Here is a 24,579-nt window from a genome sequence, read left to right on the forward strand (position 1 = left end):
GACAGCAGCGCCCCTGCAGTTTCCCAGCTCTGTGCAGGACAGGGACCCACAGAGAGATGTGACCACGGCTGGTCACACCTACCCCCAGCCGCACACCCCCAGCGCTGGACCCATTCGTGGCACAGGGGCGTTGGAGCCACCCACAGCCTACTGACCTGGGCAGGTCTTCTCGCCAAAGGCCTTCTCTGAGGTCCGCTGCCCACCGGCTTCCAGCCCAAGTTTTTACTTGGGAGGGGGTGAGACCGAGTGCTGCAGTCATGCACAGGGAGCTGGGACCCACAGTCTGGGTGAGGCAGGGGAAAGCTCTGACTGGAAGTGATTTTCCAGCATCCTTTTCCCTCGTTAGAGACCTCTGGAGGGGCAGCTTGTTAGTGGCGTTTTGCAACATGACATAACATGGCAAACCTGCTCCAGCTGGGCTGTGGGAAAGGTGAGCAGGGGTGAGGTATCTGCTGGCCTCTCCGCAGGGCTCGCAGCCAGAGCACTTGTAATTCACCTCTGCTGTCTGCAAGGCGAAGTGGCCGGCTCCAGCCCCGTGAGGAACAGGGTGAGGGCGTGCAGGTGCCTCCCCACAGCAGGCGTTGGGGGCAGCCTGGAAGAGGCCCTCACCCCAGGCACCTTCACCTCCCCTCCACCGCCAAAGCTGCGGGGGTTCAGTGCCTCGGAACCCATGCCAGCGGGTGAGGATGGAGGAGCGGGGCCTGCGGCAGAGGCGGCCGCTGCCAGCCCCATCAGCGCGCTGCATGCCGCTCTTACCGAGCAGCTGGCAGCAAAACGTCAACTAAATAAATGGCTTGATTGCCCCGTTATTAGTTACTAAATTAATCCTTTTGTCAGTACTTAACAAACGTTGAGCTGTTGGCCCCTGGCCTCGACCCAGTAAAAAGGACACCCTGCCTGGGGCCTGATCCTGCACAGCCCAGCCATTGGGCTGTGATCCTCCCTGCGTGAGGGCAGCCCAGTCCCGGCAGCATCGGGCAGCTCTGCTCTGGGGAAGTGCCCGTGGCAGGGTGAGGTGGCCAGGGTGGCCAGCTTGTGCCTCTCCCCGCCCAGCAGCCAGCAAGCTGGGGGTCTGGCTGCCTGGAGGCGCTCCCCTGCAGCTCGGGGAGCGGGGGGATGTCAAACCACATTCTCCTGCAGAAAAGGCAGGCTGCTGCGGGGAGAACAAGGCTTCTACTTGCTTCCTCAGCTGGGAAAAGTGGCTACGCAGACCTGCAAGTGGTTGAGAGGCAAAATTTCCTGTCTTCAGCTGCCGAGATCCTCCTTTCAGGGCTAGGACAGCTGTCCCCAGCCCAGAAGTCCTCTCATGTGCTGGTCTTTAAGCTAACACAAGAAATTGAGTTTAGAAGTCTTATCCAAACTGTTCTTACCATTCCAATCAGGAAATGTGCCTGAAGCAAAATGGCTTTTGAATCACAGTTGAAAGCCATGTCCTAGTTTAAGCAGGGATGGAGGTTCAGCCCTGCTTGGTGCCTCATGTAGCCCTTAGGGGAGAGATCTGATTTCCCAAGGAATCTTTAACATCTTCCTTCAACTGTGCTTCCTCTCCTCTTTTCCCCCCACTGGAAACAAAAGCCAGCATAACCAAGGTTTTTATCCTCAAATTTTACTGTAATTAAAATACAGAGATGCAGAATATTCCCAGAAACACACTGCAAAACAAACCAAGCAAACAAATTCAGTAGGAAACCAATTACAGACACTGAAATGATAAAGAACAAAAGTGTTCTCTGGAGCCCAGCACCGTGCATAGGACCACGCGGCCGCAGTGAAGGTTTTGGGTTACCAGAGGGCTGCTCGGCTCCTAGAGAAGCAGAGTCGGGCCCCAGTATGTGTTCCAGCAGTTCTGTGGCTCTCTCTAGCCATCTCCACATTCCTGCTCCCGCTGTTGTTTTTACAAGGATGACTTCGCAATGGAGACACAAGAAATGACCCACCCACAGGGACAAGAGCCAATGAGGGAACCCAGAGGAAAAGAAGTGGGTTAAGATTTCCCACACACACAACACAAGGGGACAGAGAGGGGTGGAAGACATGCACTTCTCTCCCAGCCAGGGGAGCTGTGGGGGCAGAACTGCCCTCTCTGCCCTCCCAGCCAATATAAGCATGAATGTTTAATAAAGGTCTCGGTGAGAGCTTTGGAGAGCTCTACCCAGAGGTGAGACAGAAAGCTAAGGGAGAAATTAAAAAAAAAAAAAAAAAAAGGATAATGAGATGAGCAAAGGGAAAAGGGAGGAGAGGATGTGCCTGTGGGCTCTTCTCTCAGACGGAACACGCTTCTGGGGCATGGGGAATGTCCAGCTGTGGCAGCGTACAGGGCTGTGTGTAGGGCCACATCCCACCTCCACCATGGGGAGATTATGACAAAAGCCTGGGGGAGATCTGGGAAACGGGAGTGGCAATGCTTGGACCATCCTTTGGGCACATCGATCCACCTAAATGGAAACCCCTAGCAATCGTCACTGCTATGGAAGCTGGGCACCAGCCAGGTGTGGACCACCACTACACACCAAACCCACATTCATACAGTTCCCTTTCTGTGTTTTTCCCTAGGTCAAACTCCATTCTGTTCCTCTCTGATTCAGATCCTAAGAAACAAATTCCGCCCATGCTCCCCTCCTTCTTGCTCCCCAGCTCCTCACCCTTCTGTCACTGGTCCCTCTTCACCCCCTCACCATCACCTGAAAACTGATGATCTTCCTTGTACTCACTTCAATCCTTTCTTCCACCCCGGTGCTGCCCCAGCTCCCTCCACCTAGTAGCAATGGGATTTACGCACAATGTAGTTTTTGCCACTAAGGGGTGGTGGGAGAATGGCTGCACCAGTGGCTCAGGTGGACTCTGAGATGGCTGCGGTCTGTAGCGGGGGAGGAGGAACGATAGGGCATCTGTCAGGAGCCAACAGCTTTCCCACCCGATCCAGATCCTACCACCCTGCAAACAAAGGTGTCAGGAGGCATCTTGGCTCTTAGACTGGGAACACCGACTCTGTTTTCCTTCTGTTCTGGCGCTGAGAGTGTCCAGAAAGGCGGCCTGGGGCTGGGTTGCCTGGATGAATTGAGCAGGCCTAGGATGTTAACAGAGACAAACTTTCCAGGAGCCTTTGATTCCTGCATAGTTACGTATTCCTGAATGCCTGCTAAGCGGTGTGAGGCCCTGGTTTTGGAGTAGATTTAATCTTCTACCCCTGCCTGCTAATTTGATCTCTTTTGCCATTTATAGTCCACGAGTTCTCCGTTAGCTGGGCTATAAGAACAGCGATTCAGGCTGTGAGTTCCCCTCACACCTCTTCTCCCCTTCTCCGGGCCATTCTGTAAGGAAATGGCAGCTCCAGACAAGAAGGCTTTCAATGGAGAGCTTTACTCCATTTACTGCAAGGTCACAGAGAAAAGCAGAAATAAAAAAGATGGGGAAAGCCTCAGGACCCTTATGGCCTTCCTTAATGCACCTTAATCCCATTTTCCATGCCTGCTCTGCAAGCACAGTGCCCACAGGTAACAGCTTGGGAAGGATACATTGCCTCCCCCAGCAAGAGCCTGTGTGGGACAGTGGTTAGCCAAAAGCATGATGAGCCTCCCAGCATCGGCCCAGAGGTGGCTGGTGAAGTAAAGCCCCTTAGATACTATCTTCTCCTGCCTGTGGCCTGGGAGAGGCAGTTCGGAAGAAGACTGTCTTCTGTCCAATAGGTAAGAAACTGTATTTCTAAGAGGGCCGGTGATAGCACAGCTAGTTACGCACAAGCAGCTTTTAGCTTTGGAGTTAGAGCTGGCTCCAGGAGCAGCCTGTGATCTGGAATAAGAAATGAAATGCACTCAGGGAGAGCAGTGAGCAGAGATTCACACAGTGCAAACTGTCCTCCTGCTTCGCAGGACATTTGAGACAAAGGAAGAACAGACAAGACTTCTTCTGGCCTTGCCAACTGCCATGAGCATCGCAGCAAAGTGCAGGCACACATCAAGGCCTGATCTTTCTGTGAAGCCACTGCCTTCAGAGACAAAACCGACACATCTGGGTCAACCTGGCCTTCACCAGAACAAAGAGACAAAGTGAGGAAATTCACACACATACCAAATGCTATTTTCTCTTCAGAAACAAAGATATAGGTTAAACCACTCTCACGATATCAAGAGGAACACACTATGGAGATCAGCAACTTCTTGCCACTGCAAACAGCGGGGACTACCCAGAGAAGGGTATGGAGAGAGACTAACGCCAGCGTGACTAGCACAGGGACACAGAGACTTACGTCAGGCCCAGAATGTGGATTTAATAAAGGTCAGAATGAAAAGTGTTTCACAAGCCCAAGAACATTCAGCAAAAATGGTGGTGGGGGCGGTGGTAGTTAAATATTCCCTGATGTCTGAATCCTAAAGCACAAGAGAGCAGCCAGGAAGGGCAACGACCTCTAACGGGAAATGAAGATCAAGGAAGTTGGCTTCAATGTCCAAAAGATAGGGCAGAAAGTAAACAAACCGCATAGACGACAGAAAGAGGATTTTTCACATTCCTTTGGTTTCAATAAACTACACTCTTGGGCAACAAAAGGGGAAAACATCTTCTAAGACATGATTTTTATTTTGACCAGGACCCTATATAAAAACTATATGCTGGAAGTGCCGAAAGTGACTGTGAACTCCTCTGTGGCAGTGGCACAGTTGTATTTACCTGGCTGAACATGTCTGTGGACTGGTACATACACACTCGCTAACACTGATGCATATTTATAAAATACAGCACAAGTACTGCTTCACTTGCCTATTGCATCCAACACCTAATGACCTAGGCTAACCACCTGCCAAAGCCAGGAGCTGCACAGTTAACAGTGGAGTCTGTGGCTTTCCTCATCCCGAGAATTACAGGGGACCCTGGAGTGAGTGCGTGCATGTGCACACGATGCCACACGGCCCCCGGGGCATCATGGGCCAGGCTGAGGATGGCTGTGACTCCCAGATGGAGGCAGGTGTCTGGGTTTCTGTGGCACTATGAGTGTGGGTGGGCTATTTAGTGCAAGACGGTCATTTAGAGGAGCCGGGCCGGAGCCCTGGGAGCAGCGAGTGGAGGAGCTGCTGGTGCCCCGTGGAGGCTGGCTGCCGCTGGAGCGCGCTCAGCCCCTCGGGGAAGCGCTCTCCAATGCAGCGCAGCCCACTCATACCCAGCCACTGCTCCCGGGCTGCTGAGTCATGGGGAGAGCATCGCTCTTGGCCTCCCCTCCCTCCCTGCAGCAGAACTGGGGTGGCATTTGGGAACACACTTGCTCATGGTTACTAGTGACATCTGTGGAGTGAGAGTGTGGCCTAGAGTCAAAACGCCCCTGTTGCACATGGGGATACTGCAAGGACTTCAAGGGTCAAACCCAAAGGCCTGGTTTGTCTCTCTGTGGAGCAACACCACCTGTGCTGCAATATCACAGAGGCCTGGCAGATGCCACTGTCAGCTCCTTCCCCACACAGGAACATACAGCAGCTTTCATCCTCCTGCCTCTCACCAAGAAAATCTGTGCAGAAGTTGATGCCCTGAGACATATCATACTCTTGTGTGGCATCATCCCCGCAGCTGCTCTGCTGAGCTTGAGGGTTTCTTCTCTGAAGGGTGCAATTCAGTCAGGGAGTAAGTGATTGGGAGCAGCCTGTGGGATGGCCCTGCAAACAAAAGGTAAGAGGTGCAGGGCAGGAGGGAGGCTTCCCCCTTCTCACAGTATCTTTCCTTTGTGTCAGTGGGACTCTCTTCTACGGTTCTCCGCCAGGCAGACCCCCCAAACACACCTCCCAGAGCCAAGGGAAGGGGTGTTTCAGAGGCTGTCTTCCCAGCTGAAGTCGAATTTGACTACACAACCCACACTTCAAGCCAGGCATAGTTCCTCCCCCTCCCCTGTTACTCCCCCCACCTCTAGGCAGATGTAGCTTGATGCCCTGTCCCACCCCTCTGTGCTTACAAGAGCAAGAAGGAAGGGAGGAAACTGCAAGACAGAGACAACGGTGCCTTTAAAGCCCTCGGAGTAAAGATGGTTCCCAGTAGGTGATGGGAGTGAAAGGCATTGACAGCGGCTCTGTGAGCTCTGAGCCAGGCAGGCGGTGCAGAGCAGGCTGCAGCCAGAGTCTGCTCGGGTGCTTGACCCTCCCTGAAGCGGCTGGTTCCAACTCAAAGAGGTGCTGTGTCGGGGGAGAGTATGGGCAGGTTGATCTTTTGGAAGGGAGCTGTGATGGGGATTAGTCAGCCTTGTCCTTCTTCTTTGCGGTGAAAGGGACTTTGCTGGCGACCGCACTGCCCACGGCTCCGACGCCGCCGGTCACTGCCGAGACGCTGCCCTTCACCAGTCCGACGCCAGCAGCAGGGACGCTGGTTACAGCTGTTTTGGTGAGCTCCAGGCTTTTGCTGCCCACCCAGGCAACTCCTCCCAGCGTGGCCCCCACGGCTCCCCGGGTGATACTGAACAGGCCGCCCGTCACTCTCCAGATCACCCCTGCCTGCTGCTGCGGATGGTCCTTGCTGGCATCTGCAGGGAGAGAGAAAGGGAAAATCAGAAGCGTCCATGCCAAAGACCTTCTCCCTGGGCACCTCTTCCAGCCCAGGAGGGTTGTTCATCACGGTGCATGCTCCCATATGCGCTGTGTCTTTCAGCCCCAGACCTCTCAGTGCCTGAAGGAGGAACGAGGACTGATTCCATGCTGACAGCAGGGCAGGAGAGGGCTCTGGGAGGGTAGGGAGTGGGAGCAGAATTGCCCATGTGACAGAGATGAGAAGAGAAGAAGGTGGCTCAGTTACAGACCCAAACTCGCAAGCCCCAGTGCTGCAATGCAAAGCAAATCCCACTAACAAGAGATGTAATTCCCCTCCCCTGCATGTTGGCTGACACCAGTAAATCACAAAGACTAATGCCAGCATAGGAGGCATGAACTGCAGACAGCAACTGCTGACGTTTGCGTGGCCTGCAGGTCCTCAGAAGCATCTGTTCGGAGGCAGGTCTGCGCTAGTGTCAGATGCGGGACTGAAACACAGCACAGACCTATCTGTGAGAACTGTAATTGAGCTAGCACAGATATCAAACTGCAGTAAAGATACAGTGACACAAACGTCACCTCAGGTTGTACAAGCCCGCTGGAGATCTCAGCTATGTATTTAATAGTGTTAAGACAGTGCTTAAGTTGCTCAACTATGTCACTGCTGGTTTACCTGTGCCAACTGGATCAAGGCCAGCACGATATACCCACCCAAGCTGCCATCGCACCTGCCCACAACACTGCAGACATAACGTTCACAGCTCACCACTTCTTGGGAAAGGGTTGACTCTGAACTGCTACTCACGGGATTCAAACCCACAGCTCTCCTGCCGGCCTCCACGCACTCCTCTCCCTCTGCGTCAGCTAACAATGCTGCGTGCAGGCAGCAAAGGAGAAGCTGCTCTTTTCACGGGGCGAGATATTTTGGATCCTCTGACTTCTGATTCGTTGCCAGTTCCGTACATGAGATGAGTTACTAATAATTGCAAAAATACAATAAAGCCATCCTGGCAGGAAGAAAAGCAAGCACCAGCTGGGAATACAGGATCTTTGGAGCAGCAGCAGCCTGTCTAACCCATTACTTACTCAGAAGAGAGGTTGCACAGTGCTGATGCAGCAGGAGGGCTTTCGCACCCTGATAAATACATACCCTGTTTCCTGAGAAGTGGGGAAATGACAGGGGTGGAAATACCCTTCTGCAAGCCTGCATAAAAACATGGTGCAGCCACGCTTCCGCAGAGAGCCCAAGACAGGGGCCATGTCAGCACCAGCCACTGTCTCAGCACAGAGCACGGCAGAGGCTCTGCCGGGGCCCCAAGGAACGGCCCGTCTGCACTGCATAGCCCTGCGCACACCTGCCCCCCCGGCACGGGCACAGGCCTGGCATCTGTCCCTGGGACCAAAGAGGGAGAGAGCCTGGCTGCGGCATCCCAGTTCAGCCGCCCGCCCGTGCTGGGCTGCACAGACGGACGCACCGCTAACCTAAGCAGATGGACAAGCTCGCTACAGCTGATGGCAGGGAGCCGAATGCTGGCTGAATGCATCTTCTCCTTGAGATCCCAACCCTTCCACTGCACTCTCATCTGCCCCCACCCCCTTTCTCTAAAGGTCCCCGAGAAGAAAGCCCCTCTTGTTTATCCAGCCCGGCAGCAGCTTCCTTCCTTGATTGTTAATAATATTCCAGGCAGCAGAAAACTTCACCTGGAAACCCCTCTTTGATGTCCCCTCCCACTTTCACTTCCACACAGATCAGAGCCAACGCCGATGCAGGCAGTGGATTTCTTTTGCCAGCAAGCAAAGGCCTGGGGAGTGCCGGGAGACTGGCCCAACCGCTCATCAAGTTGCGGGGCCTTCGCACGCTGCACACCCTGGTTGATGGAGATGTCAGACCTAGTCAGTGTAAGCAAACATCTTCCTCTTACTGTTGCTAACTTGTCTCACGCCGCGTCTTTACCACATCTGCTATTCAGTGTACTTCTGCCAAGCTATCCTGTGAATCCTTTGGAGCAGAGACGATCTTCCTGTTGTCCGCATGTCACACAACACAGTGGGGTCTCTAAGTGCTGCTGGAAAACAAGCTTTTTTCTTGTCTTTTTTTTATCTTTTTTTTAAACAAACCAACCATAAGCCTGACAGAAAACACTCAGCAGCAGCAGCAGGGCACGGATTTTATCCTTGGAAGCACCAGCTGCCCTGGGGTGCTGGATGCACGCGGCTGAAGGGACAACCTGACCTTGCCAACTGGATCAGAGCTGCTGCCTGTGCTACAAGCACTGGGGCAGACAGGAGGCCAGCTACTCACAGCGGGGACTCTCAGATTGCACCATGTTATCTGTGGGAAAGGGAGACTTTCTAGGCCTCTTAGAAACAAATTAAGATGTCTTCAGATTCAAATTGCTAACTTTCAGGCACTTAACACAGAAGTTTAAGTAAGGTGAATCAATTCCTCTGACTCCATTTCTAGCTGAGGAACAGAAGGGGGATTCTTCAGAGGAGGCTGCATACAGAAGCCTAACCTAGACTAGGCATGAACCTGAATTACAGGGTGTGATGATCTTTCCTAGGTATTTTTGTCTTGTATTCTTCTGAAATTCTGCAGATTCTGGAGTCTCCTCAGAGTTGTATGTCTTCCCTTGAGCTTCTCCCAGGCTGTACAGAGCTCTCCCTTGGGCATGTCTCAGGGCAGTGCCTATGAGGAGTCTGGCGTCAACCAGCTCTGATGACTCGGAATAAGCCTTAGGTTACACGTCTGTCTGATAATCTGGTGAGCAAAATGGAGTTTGCGAGAGGCCAGTACAGAGTTTCTGCTGTAGCAGCTACAGTTCTACCCAGTATACAACATATTGCTCACTTATTCCTCAACAATTTCTCTAAGTGTTTTTTTTCTCCTCTCTCTCAACGTTGCTGAGACTCCTTGGCTCCATTTCCAGTTCAGTTGCCAGCCCCTCAACTGCTGCACACAGCTTATCCAGTACAGCCATTTTTGTGTTTTGTCTTCAGACCGAGGACGGGAAGAACAGAGGGGCCCAGAAATCCGTGCAACTGTAAAGCAGAACTCTACTCAGTGAAAATCAGACTTGTCCTCCAAATGAACACCATCCTCTGAGGATGGCGGGTCTTGTGTTCCTGCTCCCCTGTCTGAGGAAGCAGGATCCTTTGCGTCCCAGAGGACTGCAATGCAGAAGCTCTGGGCATTAAACACCTACTGGCATGCTCAGCTGCAGAGCCAAGAGCTATATCAAAGCAGCAATAATCTTCCTGTCTCTCCCCAGGTAAACCTGCATCTGAGGCTACCTGGAACACCTCTGTGGGAGGATTTTGCCTTCTGGAGCTGCCCAGCTATTTGAACAACACGAGAGTGAAAATCTCTTAGATGATATGGGAATGCCTGTAGGTGGATAGCCCAGGGACCAGAGAGGAGGAGGCAACTGCAGACGAGATTGAGGGGGGATGTTACTCTGCCAGCAAAGAGCTACAACATATTGGAGAAAATGTCAGGAAATACTAATGAAGAAAGACAAGGACAAAGGTTCTTTCTGATTAAGCTAGGCAGAGACAATGAAGCTGCAGCACACTGGAGCACCAGTGCTTCACACGCTGCCTGCATCTGGTCTGGAGCCACCCTCATGGTCCTTAAAACTCCACGGGTACCAGGGAAGAGGGATGGAAGACCTGGCCCTAGGAGGGTGCGAGGCCGATCCAGAGGTATTCCAACAGCTCCACCACAGAACAGAAACTGTAGAATAAACCCCCCCCCCAAACTCAGGTTTGAATAGATTGGAAAAGAGAAAGAGAAATCCCTTGTGACCCCAGCCACAATGAGCCACATCCTAACCTGGCAGCAAGCTGAAATAGGTTGTATTTGTTCTATGCTCCATATGATGTGTCGAAAGCTTTCTAGCCATCCCCAGTTTGTCTGTCTTCAGGACTGCAATAAACCCCACAGTAAGCTGTCATGTAAGATAAGCATCAGATTTACAGTGCAAATTAGTCTCTCAGACAATGGAGTGAGCTAAGCATTTTGTTGGCACAGAGGAGCCCAGATTAAGGGTGAGACAGACAGCAGAGATGAAATACACAAAATAATCAGAGAGACAGACACACAGCCCAAGCAGGGGAACAATTCTGTTCCCTGGAGCCAGCCGCAGCTCATGCTGCTCATGAAAGCTCTTCACCATCTGCCAAGCCCTTTTTCCTTTCCATCAATGACCTGGCCTTTTCAAGGGTCCCTTCAGCTTCATTTCACTCCATGTCAGCTTAGAACAGAAGAAGAAGGAGAAAAAGAGATGAATAAAACTCACTCTTGTGTGACTGCCGTCACTCTGGGCTGGGGTCAGCACCCCACACAACGGGCCCTCCTCCTCAGCCACAGCCCTCTGCAGTCCCCACTGGCTTCTCTCCTGAGCGGGGGTCCTGCCTGCTGGGGCTCCAGACAAAACCGGGTCTTCTCATCTGATCCTTGACAGCATCTGTGACTCCGGGCAGAAGCAAGATCAGTTTGTTGGTAATAACAGATAAAGCTTTCAAAGCTGCACGGCGACTCCTCAGGGCTTTGCATTGCATTTGTTTGGCGACACAAAATGATAGCCTGCGCTGGTGCCCAGCACAAACGGCACGGGTGTTATTCCTCCCCTCAGCCTCTGCCAGCAGGTGATACAACAGGCAGGGAGAACTCTTTACTTTAAAAAGGACTTTTACAAGTTGCTCTTTCCTACTAACTTACAAAAACAGCCCCAAGCCAGGAAAGCAGTGTGAGGGAGCAGCACTAGCTCTGCATCTTTAGGACCCTTCCATCCCTGCTAGGCCCCAGGCAAAGGAGCTGGGCTGGCTCAGAGACCAAAATGTAAACAATGTCATCAGTCTGTCCCTCCGCAGATGTGAGAGGAAGGGATGAGGTCACTAGTTCAAGCCTGAATTACGCCTCTGGCAGCTATTAAGTGACCACTGGTGGATTTAGGCAGGTTCCCCCACCTAGAAAAATGTTTGGTCTGGAGGAACAAGCAAGGGGTGGAGGGTCAGCTACTCATACAGTCTAGTCCCAGCTTTGCCCAGCTGATTTTTAAGCAACACTGAGCAAATCGCTGTGACCTTTATCGCCTCTGTACCACTGTGATTGAGAATGTGTGATTTGCTAAATGCCTTGGTTGTTGAGTCACAAAAAAGCATGTATGGGAGAGAAGTTTCCAGTCCTGATGTCTGTTGGAGAAAAACCTGAAAGTTTGATTCAAGTGCACTCTTAAGGCTCTGAGAACCCCAAATGGATTATTGTTATTTTTAACCTTGTGATTTTTCCAAGTCTACCTCAATTTGAAACGCATGGAGCTGGCACTGCTGCTTCTCTTCCCCTTCTGTAAAGCAAAGCTGAAGTTAATGATCCCTATTTCCTTGTATTGCTGTGCTGTCATGAAGGTTAATTAGGTACAGTTGGTGCAGCACTTTAAAGGAGGAAATTGTGTTTGTATCATCATGACTGGCACTGACAGATTCCTGTTGACATTCTCACAGTATAGATGCCAATGACAACTTCCAATTTATCTCTCGAGAGGTTTCCAGTTTCCAGACAAGTCACAAAGGCAAGGGAAAAGCTTGCCCCCTCCCCACGCACACCAGCCTGCTATCGTGGAGCTACACAAGTTTATCCTAGAGCTGAGACTCTTCATGTGGACAATGCACTCCTCTTCTAGCAGCTGAAGCAGGCAGAGACTGCTCTGACAGCTGGGCACAAAAGAAATCTTGCTGTACACCACCTAGCAGGACCCTTCTCCAGGGAATGGCCAACAAAACCTTCTTCCAAGCCTCCTGCCTGCAGCCAGAGAAGGTTTAGCTGATCCTTGCAGGGCACAGCTGTAGCAAACATTTAGGTCTGAGATGAAGAACTGCTGCTCATGTTCTTTCTGTCATTTTAGGATCAAAGATCAAGATCCTGTGGTGTCACAGACAAAGTGTTAAAGGGAGCACTACGAAGTGTTTGTTCTTTAAACACTCGTGCTTCACTCCTGACATCAGTCCCGTGCTGCAGCTGGTTGGAAATGTCTTCACAGGCTCAGCAGCTGTGCTCTCCCCAGCCCTGCTCTGCCCAGGCGCTGAATGCTACAAACCAAGACGGTTGCCACCAGCAAAAAGCCTAGAAATGCCACATTGAGTTTAGCCCTTGAGTTTTAAAATTTAACTCTGCAATCAGCAAGATATACTCACGTCTCTCTGCAACAGGATTGTTCGGGAAGCTGCTGCACACAGCAAAACAGGGCAGCTGTCTCCACAGCCCGGCTCAACCCAGGGCTCTTCACTGGCACAATGAGCTTTAATTGTTCCTTGCACATGCCCCAGGAGCAGTATTGACTGTGCTGAGGCATCTACCTTGAAGCACTGAGAGACAGGGTTCAGAGGGTAAACGAACAGTGATATGGAGTGGCTTGCTTTCCTCCTCTGAGCCTGCCGGGGAAAAGCAGCCGAAGCTCCTACTGTGGAATTGTGAGGCTTAGAGTTGGTTGGGGGTTTTCTGATTCTTTTTGTTGGGAAGCATCGTGTCACCGAAATGGAAATTGTTTGTAGAGACACAGTGGTATTGTTGAAACTTCCACTGAAAGGAGAATTCAGGGAGATCAGCCTCAGATCAGCTAACAACCCAGTGGAAAAAGCATTTGACCAGCCTTGAGTCAGCCCAAGGGCGCTGCCCCAGCCTCACACACAGGGGCTTGGGCCTGCAAAATGGCCCAAGCAGTGCCTGAATGCCATTTTCACGTTTTTTGTAGAACTGTTGCACTTAGCAAGAAAAAGTTTAATTGGAGGAGAAGCATAAACTTGTCCTCTTCCTTAAGTGCTTTCTGATGGCTTATTCTTGAAAAAATTAGCAGTTCCTTTGCTTTGCCCTTCTGCAGAAGACGACTGTTTTCTTGATCCAGAAATACCTCTTTTAAATAGCTGTAACAGCCTGTAAGGAACAGCCAGAGTCCCCTTCAACTAGGATACTCTGGGACCCTTTTGATTCTTAGTTCCTTATTTCTCCTCTAAGTTTAGACAACTTCAGCTACTCTGGTTCCATAGATGTGGTCTCCAATGATGCTGAAGACCAGGACCGCCCACAGCCCAGAGGTAATGTGCCGTGATCACGAGTCCCACAGTAATGCTCCTTCTGCTCTAAAATTGTAAGGGAGTTGCAGGCCAGACAGCATCATCTACTAGAAAGGATGTGGATCTTGTAGAAGCCAGGAGATCCAGGTCTGTCCTCAGCATTACTGTTCACCTGTTGGGTAACCAATACATCTCTTTTGCTTCCTCTCCACCTTCCTGGCCTGTTTCAGCCATGGGCAGTGTGACTGCCCAGACAGCATGCTGGGCATCCTGCACAGCTGCCCTTTGTGGAGGGGAAACTAATGAGCACTAACAGATTGGCCTCCTGGTGCTTCTTAGAGACAATCTCCCAGCTCCCACTGGCATACCTAACCTCTCATCTCAGAGAGGAAGTGTACCCTGGGACAAAGTCCTCAGAAATTTTCCATCCTTTGATATAGATCATAAGTGCTTAAGGGTGAGGACTCATCCTTTTTATAGACTTGTACAACAGCTGGTCTAAGGAGACCTTTGTTTCATTTAAAGCAAATGTCATCTCCCACCACAGTGTGTAGGTTGTAAGAAAGATGAGGCTACAGGAGAGTCCTAGAGCAAAGCTTCAAGTGGGGTTGCCTGTTCAGGAAGAAAGAAAACTGGACATACCGGTTCTATCTCCATCGTGAAATCTCTTTTTATCAGTGTGGAATATACGCAGAAGGTCAGGCTTTTGCTAGTGGCCAGACAGGTCACTAAAAACCCTACAGGATGTCTCAAGGCCACTGACAGAATGGAGAGATGATCCAAAAGGCACGAGATTTCAGCTTGCTCCAGAGAAGTGTGCATGGCGGCTGCTTCCTCTCTACCCTTGTCAGCTGCCAGGTCCTGCACAAGAAACCGCAGCGGTGCATTATGGCAAGTATGAACAGCAAGGGATAGCTATCAGCTGGGTTGTACCTTCCCTCTCACTTGTGTTAAAAGCATCAAAAGGGACCATCAGACTTAGTTTGTTTGAACTTTATGTCCCTGTACACCTTCAATTTCCACTCTCTGCTCCACCTACAAGTTCTTGAATCAGTCAAGAGGCTTCCTTAAAAGCCTGGCAAGAAATAGCATATAAAGCTGCACCAATGGCTTTTTCCTATTGGAGTCTCATCACCATGACACTTGAGATTTTGGATCACAAGGACAGGAATCAGCTCTTGCTATGAATATGGGGCTCTTGATCTCACTTGGGGATCTCTGGGTGGAACTGGAATAATGCAGTAGACTCAGTGATTTTCAGTGGCTTCAAGCTTTAATGGTCTGAGGAAGGAGAGCTTTCAGACATAAAATTTTACTCTTTAAAAACAACCCTTCCTAGCATTTGTTCCCAGGCTGAAGAGACCATCTTTTTAAGCCTGCTCTTTGACCCATGCTAGCTCAGCTCTTGTCAGGGCACATCACCTCCTCTGTCAATTCTGTAACAGTGGTTGCACATTCTTCACTGAGCTGCTTTCAGCTGCTTGTGATAGCACCTGGCATGAAAAGACCCCAAATGAATCAGAGGCTCTTGTTAAACAGCCTTGTTAATTCAGCTCTGATAAAGACACAGGAGAAAAAAAAGTAATCAATATTTGTAAAATGAAAAAGGACAAAATCCATAGAGAAATAAAGGTCATTTTCATGGTTCTGAGGCCCTTACAAACAATGGAGAGTAAATAATATAATCCAAGCTTATGTAAGAAATGACTTTTCTTTCATGCTCTAGTGGTACCCAGTGGATTTTAAACAAAGGCTGATTCAGCTAAGCCTCCTCTGTCCAGGAAGGCTAGAAGTCCTTCCCACGGCAATATTGCTAACTCACAATTTATCAAAAAGTGCCTGAAGTTTGGTCCCAGCAGCAGTTTGGGAAGGGGCCATGGGAGCGAAAGACAGACATGTCTAACCAGCAGAAAGGTGCTCCAACCTGCCAAGATCAGACATCAAAAGTCTGCTCTGCCTGTTCATCAAGTGCCATGAATATTTTGCATACTCCGTCACCTTATTATTAAAGGCTTAATCTCTCTACTTTATGGAAGCACGTGATTGACACTCAAGCATTTTACAGCTGAGATATCCGAGAATTTTTCCAAAAATACTCCCAGTTGGGAACATATCCTGCCTTGCTAATAGAGGAGGACTCAGGTTCAGGCATTTCCTCTTCCAACTCTGGAAGCAGCTGAACAAAGGATGCTGATGCTTTCCAGCAGGATGGCTGTCACCAGTGAAAAATCCAGGAATTCACCATTTATTCTGATTATGTTCTCCCCACCGCTCTCCAAGGCACATGGAGGAACTGAAGAAAAAAAAAACGGACAGCATCTCAAAAAGCAAAGCCACAACTTTTAACTAACCTCAGGTCTGAGTGAAGGTTTTTTGACTCAGAGAAATGACCCATTTATCCCAGAGGCTATCCAGGAGTCTTTCTGTCCATCCAAAGGATAACAAGGCAGTTAAGCTAAAAGCTGTGTGCTGCAGAAGCATCTGAGCTGTGGATTTAGTGGGGAGTGACAAATACGCTTGCCTGCTCACACTTCAGCATGCCAGCAACAGGCAGGGTAGGGCCTTTGTTATTCTGCTGGTGGTAGGTGTTTGGTGGCATAGTCTCAAAAACTCCTTCCCCATCTCAGCTGTCAAGGTGAGAGCACTGCAGTCATGAGTAGGCAGGTATGCTGCCTCTGGGAGCAATGAGATGAACAGGCAGAGCATCCCTCCCCCACAGCCAGGCTGAACAGGGAAGGACAGGACCCATCCATGTCTCAGATGATTAGATCTATTCCGGTGCAAAAATCACACCCCAGCTCTACACCCAAACCTCTCGCATGTCCCCTCGCCTCTGTCACTTCAAAATGAGCCAGCTGGTCCTACCCGTTGTGTTCCCAGTGAGCCTGCCACCTGGAAATCTCAGCCCTGAATGCATAAATTAGAGGTAGCACTAACACTGCCCAAGGAGACATCAAACCTCCTCCTCTGTGCTGCACAGACAAAGAGCTGCCGCTTAGGAACATGAAGCCGGGAGTGTGACAGTTCGTTTCGCCTCCTTCCATATTCATGTTCTTGCTCTTTCCAGGGCAGATTTCAATACAGCACAGCAGGGATCCCACGCACACTCTGCTTCCCGGTGGTTACCGAAGGGCTCTGTCTGGTGATGCAGGTAAATTGGATTCTTCTTTGATGCTGTGGCAGGACTGCCGTGGAGCCAGGATCTAGTTTGGCTCTCAGAGATGCTGGGATATCTAGGCCTGCCTTTGAGATGAGTGCCTCATACAGTTGGAGGAGTATCTGGAATAAGAGACACTCCTGCCCACCTCCTCAGCGCAGCTGCCAGCTCAGCCCTACACTCTCAGCCTCTCTTGGGAGGTCTGTCTAAGCTTGCTTTCCCTCGCTGCCAAGCAGTGATAAACAGGCTCCACTTTAGCTGAAAGGGCAGGAGACCCTGTCACCTCTCGGCTTTCTCCTGAGTCAGTCTTGACTCTTGATCGGGGCATCCTCTGTCACTGCTTGGAGAAGACCAGTTGACGATAAAGTACCAGAATTGTAGTGCGTGCAGGCAGGGAGCCGGATTCCCTCCCTGCTCTGTTTCTAGTTCTCTTGAGGAGTTTCTAGCCTGCAGTGCATCTCTGTGGCTCTGGGAGGGGAGACAACAAACTCCCACCAGTTTCAGCAGGACCTTCTTTAACTCAAAGATGCCCTTGAGCCTAGTGAACCCGGTTACCCGCAGTGATTTCATGCTAGGATCAGAAATATCACTAATACTTCTGCTCTCATTCACTTTACCAACTGCTGAAAATCCTCCCATGTGCCTGACTGGGATAGCGATGTGCTGGGGAAGGCTGAAAGCCTACAGAACCTGAGACCCCTCCGGGATCACTGCCCTTCTCCGATACCTACCTGCTTTGAATCAAAGCCAAGCAAAGCCAGACTTTGCTGTCAGAGCAAAGAGCTCAGTGGAAAAAATCCATCTGCACACCTACAGCAGCCCTTCAGGTCTCCACATTAAGACAACATTTACTGTCTTGATTCTGTAATGTAGCCTAGCCTGGCAATGCTGTCATGCTTTCGCTATCAGGAAATGAAGGGCAACATTACCTTCCTCCAAAGATTCCCCTTAAATTTTCTTCTGCAGTTCTGTACACATGGGAAGCAATAGGGCAGAACGACTGATTCCTTTAAAAATGAGGGAGTACCTAAGGATGCTTTCAAATACCATGGTACAGAGCTGCGGGATCTGTGTGTCAGGTACCTTCCCAGATTTCACATCAGGTTGCTCAGCTCAGCTTGTGACCCACAAGTGTGCACATGCTACCCTCACTCTTGACAGGGTAAAAACTTCAGAAACTCCAGATCCCAACATGCCACACTGTATCTTGGCTAGTGCAATCACTATAGAAACTCATTTGCACCTTTATTTTCCTGCCTTTGTTTCCAATCAGACACATACAGGGAACGACAGGAGTGACATGAATCTAATCAGAGGCTGATGCCACATCAGAAATCCCATCAAGCTATCTTCCAGTCCCAACAAGCTCTCCACTGAAAGAAAACATCTTGTCATGGCCTGGAGAACCCCTGTGTACGTTGTGTCCCCAGCAGGGATTCTTAATGGACTCAGCAGTCAGAAACTGGGTTTTATTTTAGAAAGTACAAACAAAAATCCTTTCTATTTAAATACTCTCCTAGCTGTTAACGGTGTTTTTCTGGACTTTTTTCCTAGCAACAAACCGACTCTGTATCAAGAAATTCCAGGCAGAGCATTCTTAATTCTCTGACAACACTACAGCAGAGCCCAAATGGCCTAGGAGACCCTGCACATACATTTCATGCCTGCTGTGCACAAGCACGCATCTGCTCAAGCGAAAGCTGCAGCAGTAGGACATTTGCAATCCTGCTCACCATTCAGTCAGAACAACCTAAGGGGGCCACTTCACCCCTCAGATGCCTTCAACTGGGAAAATCCAGCTGACACCACCACCCTAGCCCAGGCTGCAGAACTTATCACTCCTAAATGCTGAGTCCTGTTTCTGAAATGCACTAAAAGACACATGGGCTCCGATCTACACCTTCTGGATTTCTGCTTAAGTATTTATCAAGCCTCCTCTGGCCACATTCAAGCATCTTTCCAGCTAGGGGCCATCCTGAGCACAGATAGATGCTGTCTGCTGAGCACTAAAGGCCTCTCTTCCCCTACAGCAACAACTTGGCTGTCTGAACTCTAGCTGGCTGATGGCAGCACCTGGATGCTGTCCAAAGGCAGTAAGTTTCTTGCAGCTGAATATGTTTAGTCCCTCTCCTAGGGCAAAGTCTCCATTACAGAGCTATTGTTTATGACCCCAATTATCTCCCAGAAACTGGTCCTTGCCTGCAGTTAATAACCAAGGCTAAGTGATCAACCGTTAGGACTCTAGCAAACTGATTGTTAACTTCTCTGTCGACCAAGTTCAGAGTCTTTCACTGCTATTAGAAACTCAGATTAATGATGCATAACAGAAATGAACTCTCCTGTGACACAGCTAGGTGAGGCCAGATGAGGGGAAAAGAATCACTCCTTTTTCCTGGAGGTATCAGCGAGCAGGGAGGAGATGAGCTCTTCGTTAACTCTCTTAGCTGCCCTGATGTCTGGGAGATGACAAAGAGTATCTTACTTCACGGAGTACGTCAAACTTTTCTTGGGACCTGGATCTGTGGGCAGATCTATATGTAAAATGGGCTCACTCTCCAGAAACAGCTTTCAGAGACCTCTTCCAAGCTGTAATTCCTACCCTAGTATTTCAGATTTTCAGCAGTTAACAAGAGCAGGCTAATACTGCAAATCCCCATAGGGCAAGAAAACGAGACCTCACTTCAGAAAGAAAGGTTATACAGAAACAGCATGTAGTGTGTAGAAATGAATCTCAGGCTTCAAGGGAACATCTACGTCCAATAACAGACGTATTGTCAGCATTTCCCAGCCTACTCCTCACAGGCCGATTTGTAAAGCAGCCCTCCAACAACTCATCACAAAATAGCAGTTTCAGTTCAGAAAAAGCTAATGCTGATTCCACTTCACAGCTCGCTCTTGTCTTCTGAATGCTAATGGGAGACCATCAGCTTCACACTCACAGGCTCACAAGGGCCACTAGATATCTTACAGGTTAAAGCATGGAAGTCTGACTTCAGGGAATTACCACCACAGTCTTTGGCAGCCAGTTTGTCCCAGCCCATACAGAGACATGTTAAGAGCACCAGAAAAATAAACCCTGGCAGTGCAGCTGTGCAACCATGGGTCTCTGGGACAAATGGACAATGAGACAGGAAAGGGAAGAGTGGCTAGAACAAGCGTAAGGATTCCTGGTTGGTTACGCACAACATCAGGAGTTGGTTGGTCCCTACAAATGACTTTGGGTGCCATGAGCTCACTGCCTGAATCCTGGAGTGTGACTCTCTCCTCCTGCTGCCACAAATATGCAGGGAACAGAAGGAACAGGGCGCTGCTTGCTGCAAGGTCTTCTGCAGCCAACCTCTCCTGCTCAGATGCCCACCCCTCCAGCTCCCTTCTGACATCTGAGGAGCCAGCACGGGGACAGCTGACATTCAGGATCCTCCCTCCTCAAAATCTACCATATGCTGTCCCAAAGACATTTATTCCCTCACCACTCCGTGGATCAGCTAGGAAAAAGCAGACAAGGAAGGAAACCATCGGGAACAGAAAAGGGCACCTTGCCTTGTCCGATCAACTGCTGGATGATAGAAGACCACAGATGTGTCACCATGGGTGACAGCTGGGTGAGGATAGATGCCTCTCTGTTATCAGTAGATGGTGAAGGAAGACCCAGTGACAGTAAGAGGAAGTAATTTTCTGGTGGTGTGAAGAGGATGCAAGGATCTTCTTGCACTGATGGAACAGCACTCAGAGAGTGGAGCATTTCCTGCAAAAGTTTGCTAGTGCTTTTTCTCTCCTGCCCAATCCATTTGCAGCCACACCCCCATAACCACACAAACATGGTGACACTTTCTAATGAAAGTGGAGCACTATTTATTGTGTCTATGGCTGCCATCAACAGAGAGGTTCTGTCAGCAGACACCCCAGCACCCAGCTGCCCCACAAGAGGCACCTGAAGTGCAACTGCAACAAGCCCAAACAAATGCTTGTGTTGTGAGGCCCTGCCTGTAAGTCAATGGTCACCAGCTAGTGACACATAACAACTCACAGGGAGCCTGTGGGCCTACGTAGTCCGGAGGGGAGCTGAATGGCTGCTGAGTCCTCGGCTGCCATCCTCCACCAGGGCTTTGTAAGAGCAACGTGGCCACTGCTCCCAGAGACTGCTCAGGCAGCTTTAAAAACACACTCTTTCATCCTTACACACGGATTTACTTATTCATGTATTCTCAACAGAAGCACTAACAGCCATAATTGGATCCATTACCGGGTTATTAGAGCTCTCAGTCACTGCCTCTGCAGCTTCGTGAGGTGCTGGGGAAATGCACAGGAAGAACAAACAGGGCAGAGGCACGGCCAGTGGCAGGGGCTTGAAAAATTCGTTAAGTTGTTGCTGTGGCAACTAAAACAAAATTTCTGGCAGGGACTACTATGTGCGGGGAACAGTAAACTTCTCCATTTGTGGAAAACATTGGTCATGTCTCTGAAAGGGAGGTGGAGGAAAGACAGAAAGAAGGGCTCTTTTCAGAGACTGCTACAGCAGGAGCCAAAAACGGCCTGCTTGGAGACTTGTCCTTATGGCAAGCCCTGATGATGGTTGGATTCTACATACCAGAGCTTCCCAGGAGCCAGTGCACTGAGACAGAGCTGGCGTGTACAGAGGAGCGCTTCTAGGTATTCAGTCCAGCTGGTCTTGACTGCCAGGAAAGCATCTGAACCGCTGCACAGACACAGACAGTGCTGGAGTCAACTCCCTTCTACCTTCACCTACCTCCTCTGCCCCACAACCCATCGAGAATCTCCATGGAAAATGAAGCTTGTCTGGGAATTAACTTCCATTGAGATGATAGATCCTGGAACACCAAACTTTCCATCCATAAACAGTGGGAAATGGAAAAGCAGTGGCTAGGTTTGGAAATACTAAAATTTGGCTAAAGAGACTGAACCTGATCTCAGGAAACTCTGTAAGTTTTCAAGATACTCAGTTCTGAGAACTGAGCAGTCAGGACAGCAGTAACTACCTAGAAGAAACATCACATATCCTGAAAAAGTTCAGAAGGTGTCCACTAACATCTCAACACAGCTTGCAAACTTCAGGTTCAGCATCTTAAGTTCATGTTTAATTACAATGCAGGACCTGCAAAAGCATAATCAGCGTTGCTTTAATGCTGATTGATTTAGTGCTGATTTAGGCTAAACAGGCCATGTTGTGCCACCTATTTAATTTTCTGGGAGATCCCCTAGTTCATGTCTGAGCCTGCTTAGTTAGCAAAGTCCAACAGTCCCTTGCCCCACACCTTTCCTGCTCAAGGATCATAGTTGATCAGTTTGTTACTTATGAAATGATTCATTTCGTCTGGAAACTCAGAATGGTGCAGATACGTGATGTGAGACTCAGAACTCTCTCAAGTTTAGTGTCTACATTGGAGCTACCAAATGACCACTGCAAAAAGATTCAAAAGTGACAGTGAAGGCTGCCAGCAGAAAATTTGCCTACTGAGAGATACCGTATAGGCAAAATGATTGATGAGGATTTCAGTTTTTCTCTGGAGTCAGCAGCTTAACAATGAAGACTTTGCTGCAAGTTAGACTCATTCGGTGGGACTGATTTCCACTGTGAAAGGAGGAGCAGTGAGAATGGGAGGACAAAGATACGGGACTGGTGCCGAATCAGCATGGGGGAGCAGCATCCAGGCAGCCCCATTGTAATGCCGCTGGCCTCCTCTCCTCCGTCCCCTAGTGCCATGGAGGCTCATGGCTTCCTGACCCTGGTCCCTCACAGCTCACACGTCTCCACTGCATTAATGACCTCAGTGAGAATTTTTTAAGCTGACTGACAGCAACCTGGAAAAAAAAACACCACTGAAATAGCACCACTGCCAAAGGGGAGCTTAATGCAGGGCAGGAACGAGGCACTGGCTAAGTGCATAGGAGGTCTTTAAATAGACACCCTGGGCCTGCTCTGCACACCATTAAGGATGGTGGTGAGTCTCTGAGGTCAAGGCAAGAAATGAGTACTTGCAAAGCTCAGTGAAGCTTTAATTATCCTGTTAATCAAAGCAAAAATCCTTCAGTTTTGCAAATCCAACCAGCAAAAGGCTGCAAATGCGCAGCTCAGTCACTTAACCCCCAACTGCCCTACATGCTAAAAAGCCAAAGAATACGAAGTTTTGAAAGGCTTCGAAATTTTACTCCACTCCACCTCCTTACAACTTCTACCTTCATTCCTAGCCTACAACACTTGGGTAAGTACTTGTTAGCAAGGAGTTTGAGAGACGAAATGTAAGGCATTACCTGTCTGTAGCTGTTAAAATCTTACAACCGTAGTATATGAATGTTGTTTGTGTAGACAAAAATCTTTTCTTGGCATAAACATCACCTCAATCCATACCTGTCATCCACTGAAGTATATGGCATACATCAAAACCTTACGTGTTTTATTCTGGTCAATGGAGTCTATGGCGTGGTTATTTCTAGTGAACAACAGAATTTTCTTCACTGCAAACTACTTCTTTAAAGTGGCTTGCTGCTTTGAGACACACAGACTTTGGTTTAAATGCTACAGTAAGGGAAAAAAAAAACAGTCTATCAAACAAGAGAAAGGTAGACCACACACAGATCACTTCTCAATTTCCAGAGTCACTGATGCAGTGAAGATAGATGTTGCTTGAGAACAGGCTTGTCACTGGCTTTGGGTGGTGAAACATCACCAGCAGTTAAGGTTGGCTGGAAATTTTCACTTTGCACACATGACAATTTTAGTCACGATGTTAGAGCTGTTAACACCTGCATCTGAGCATTTTCAAACTTTTAAGCAGTGCTAGGCCTTGAGAAAACAGCCTGCTCTCGTAAATTAGGACCCTATAGCACTTGATTAGGTAAATACAAGTTTTACTCTAAATTAATCATTTTGAGGAACTGGCCATTTACTTTGGAACTCTTTTTAATTATGAAGAAATAAGTAGCAGAAATTATTGTGAAGCCCACAGGCTACATATACTTGTCTCTGACTCTGGAGATACCAAATATGGAGACTGCTTTTTTTCAGGCTGATCTTCCCCCATATAAAAATGTAAAACCACAAGATAATCATATTCAGTCCTCCACTGAAGGTGGAGGAGGTAGTGGTAGATGCTGCAGATTACTACATTATTTAATTCTCATATAAGTAACCAAATGCCGTATTAGAAACAGTTAGGTTATTTGCTCTAGTATTCTTACTTAGATATCTAGAATCTTACTGGTCTTTTGCCTAGAAACTTAATTTGCAGCCTAAATTTATTCATTGGCCATTTATATCCATTTCCTCTTGTGCCAGTGTTGTCTTTTAGTTTAAACTGTTCTTCTCCCTCCCTATTGTTTACTCCTCTGATGTATTTATAGAGAGCATTCATATCTCCTCTCAGCCTGTTTTGCTAGGTTAAACAAGCCACACACTTCTAGTCCTCATGTATACAATGAATTTTCCATTGCCTCCACCCTCCCACAAGCTCTTCTTTCTACCTATATGCCAGTCTCACGTCAGTTTTTTTTCCACGTGGGTGTTTGGTAGCATGCAGAGGATTAACAAAGCCATGTATATATTACCTTCTTCCTCAAGGGACAGCTTACCTTATACAACCTAGAATTGCATTTGGTTTTCAGTCTATTGGAAGGGTACAGTAATTTCTTCCATTAACTAACATACTCTAACCCTTCTCTTCCCCCCTCTAATGAGCTCTCAGCTTACAGGAGACATTCTTGTTATCAGTCCTTATGTGTAAAACCTTTTTTTTTAGTACTGTTAAAAACTGTTACATTTCTACCATTTTGGTCATTGGTCATCAGTTTTTGCTGTATGATATCCAAGCACTGCCAACAGTAACAGTAATATGCTAA

General features: G+C 48.9%; 1 protein-coding gene across 1 annotated transcript in view; it reads right to left on the bottom strand.

Moving 5' to 3' along the window:
* Positions 1-1,598: 1,598 nt before the first annotated feature.
* The window catches only part of LOC141962028 (transmembrane protein 263-like), a 203,196-nt gene continuing 180,215 nt past the window's right edge, over positions 1,599-24,579 (bottom strand). Inside the window, exon 3 of the mRNA XM_074909530.1 lies at positions 1,599-6,493. Coding sequence (XP_074765631.1) covers positions 6,207-6,493 — 287 coding nt within the window. The 3' untranslated portion in view covers positions 1,599-6,206. The remainder of the gene's footprint in view (positions 6,494-24,579) is intronic.

Source organism: Athene noctua, chromosome 6, assembly GCF_965140245.1.
Source record: "Athene noctua chromosome 6, bAthNoc1.hap1.1, whole genome shotgun sequence".
NCBI classification, from domain to species: Eukaryota; Metazoa; Chordata; class Aves; order Strigiformes; family Strigidae; genus Athene; species Athene noctua.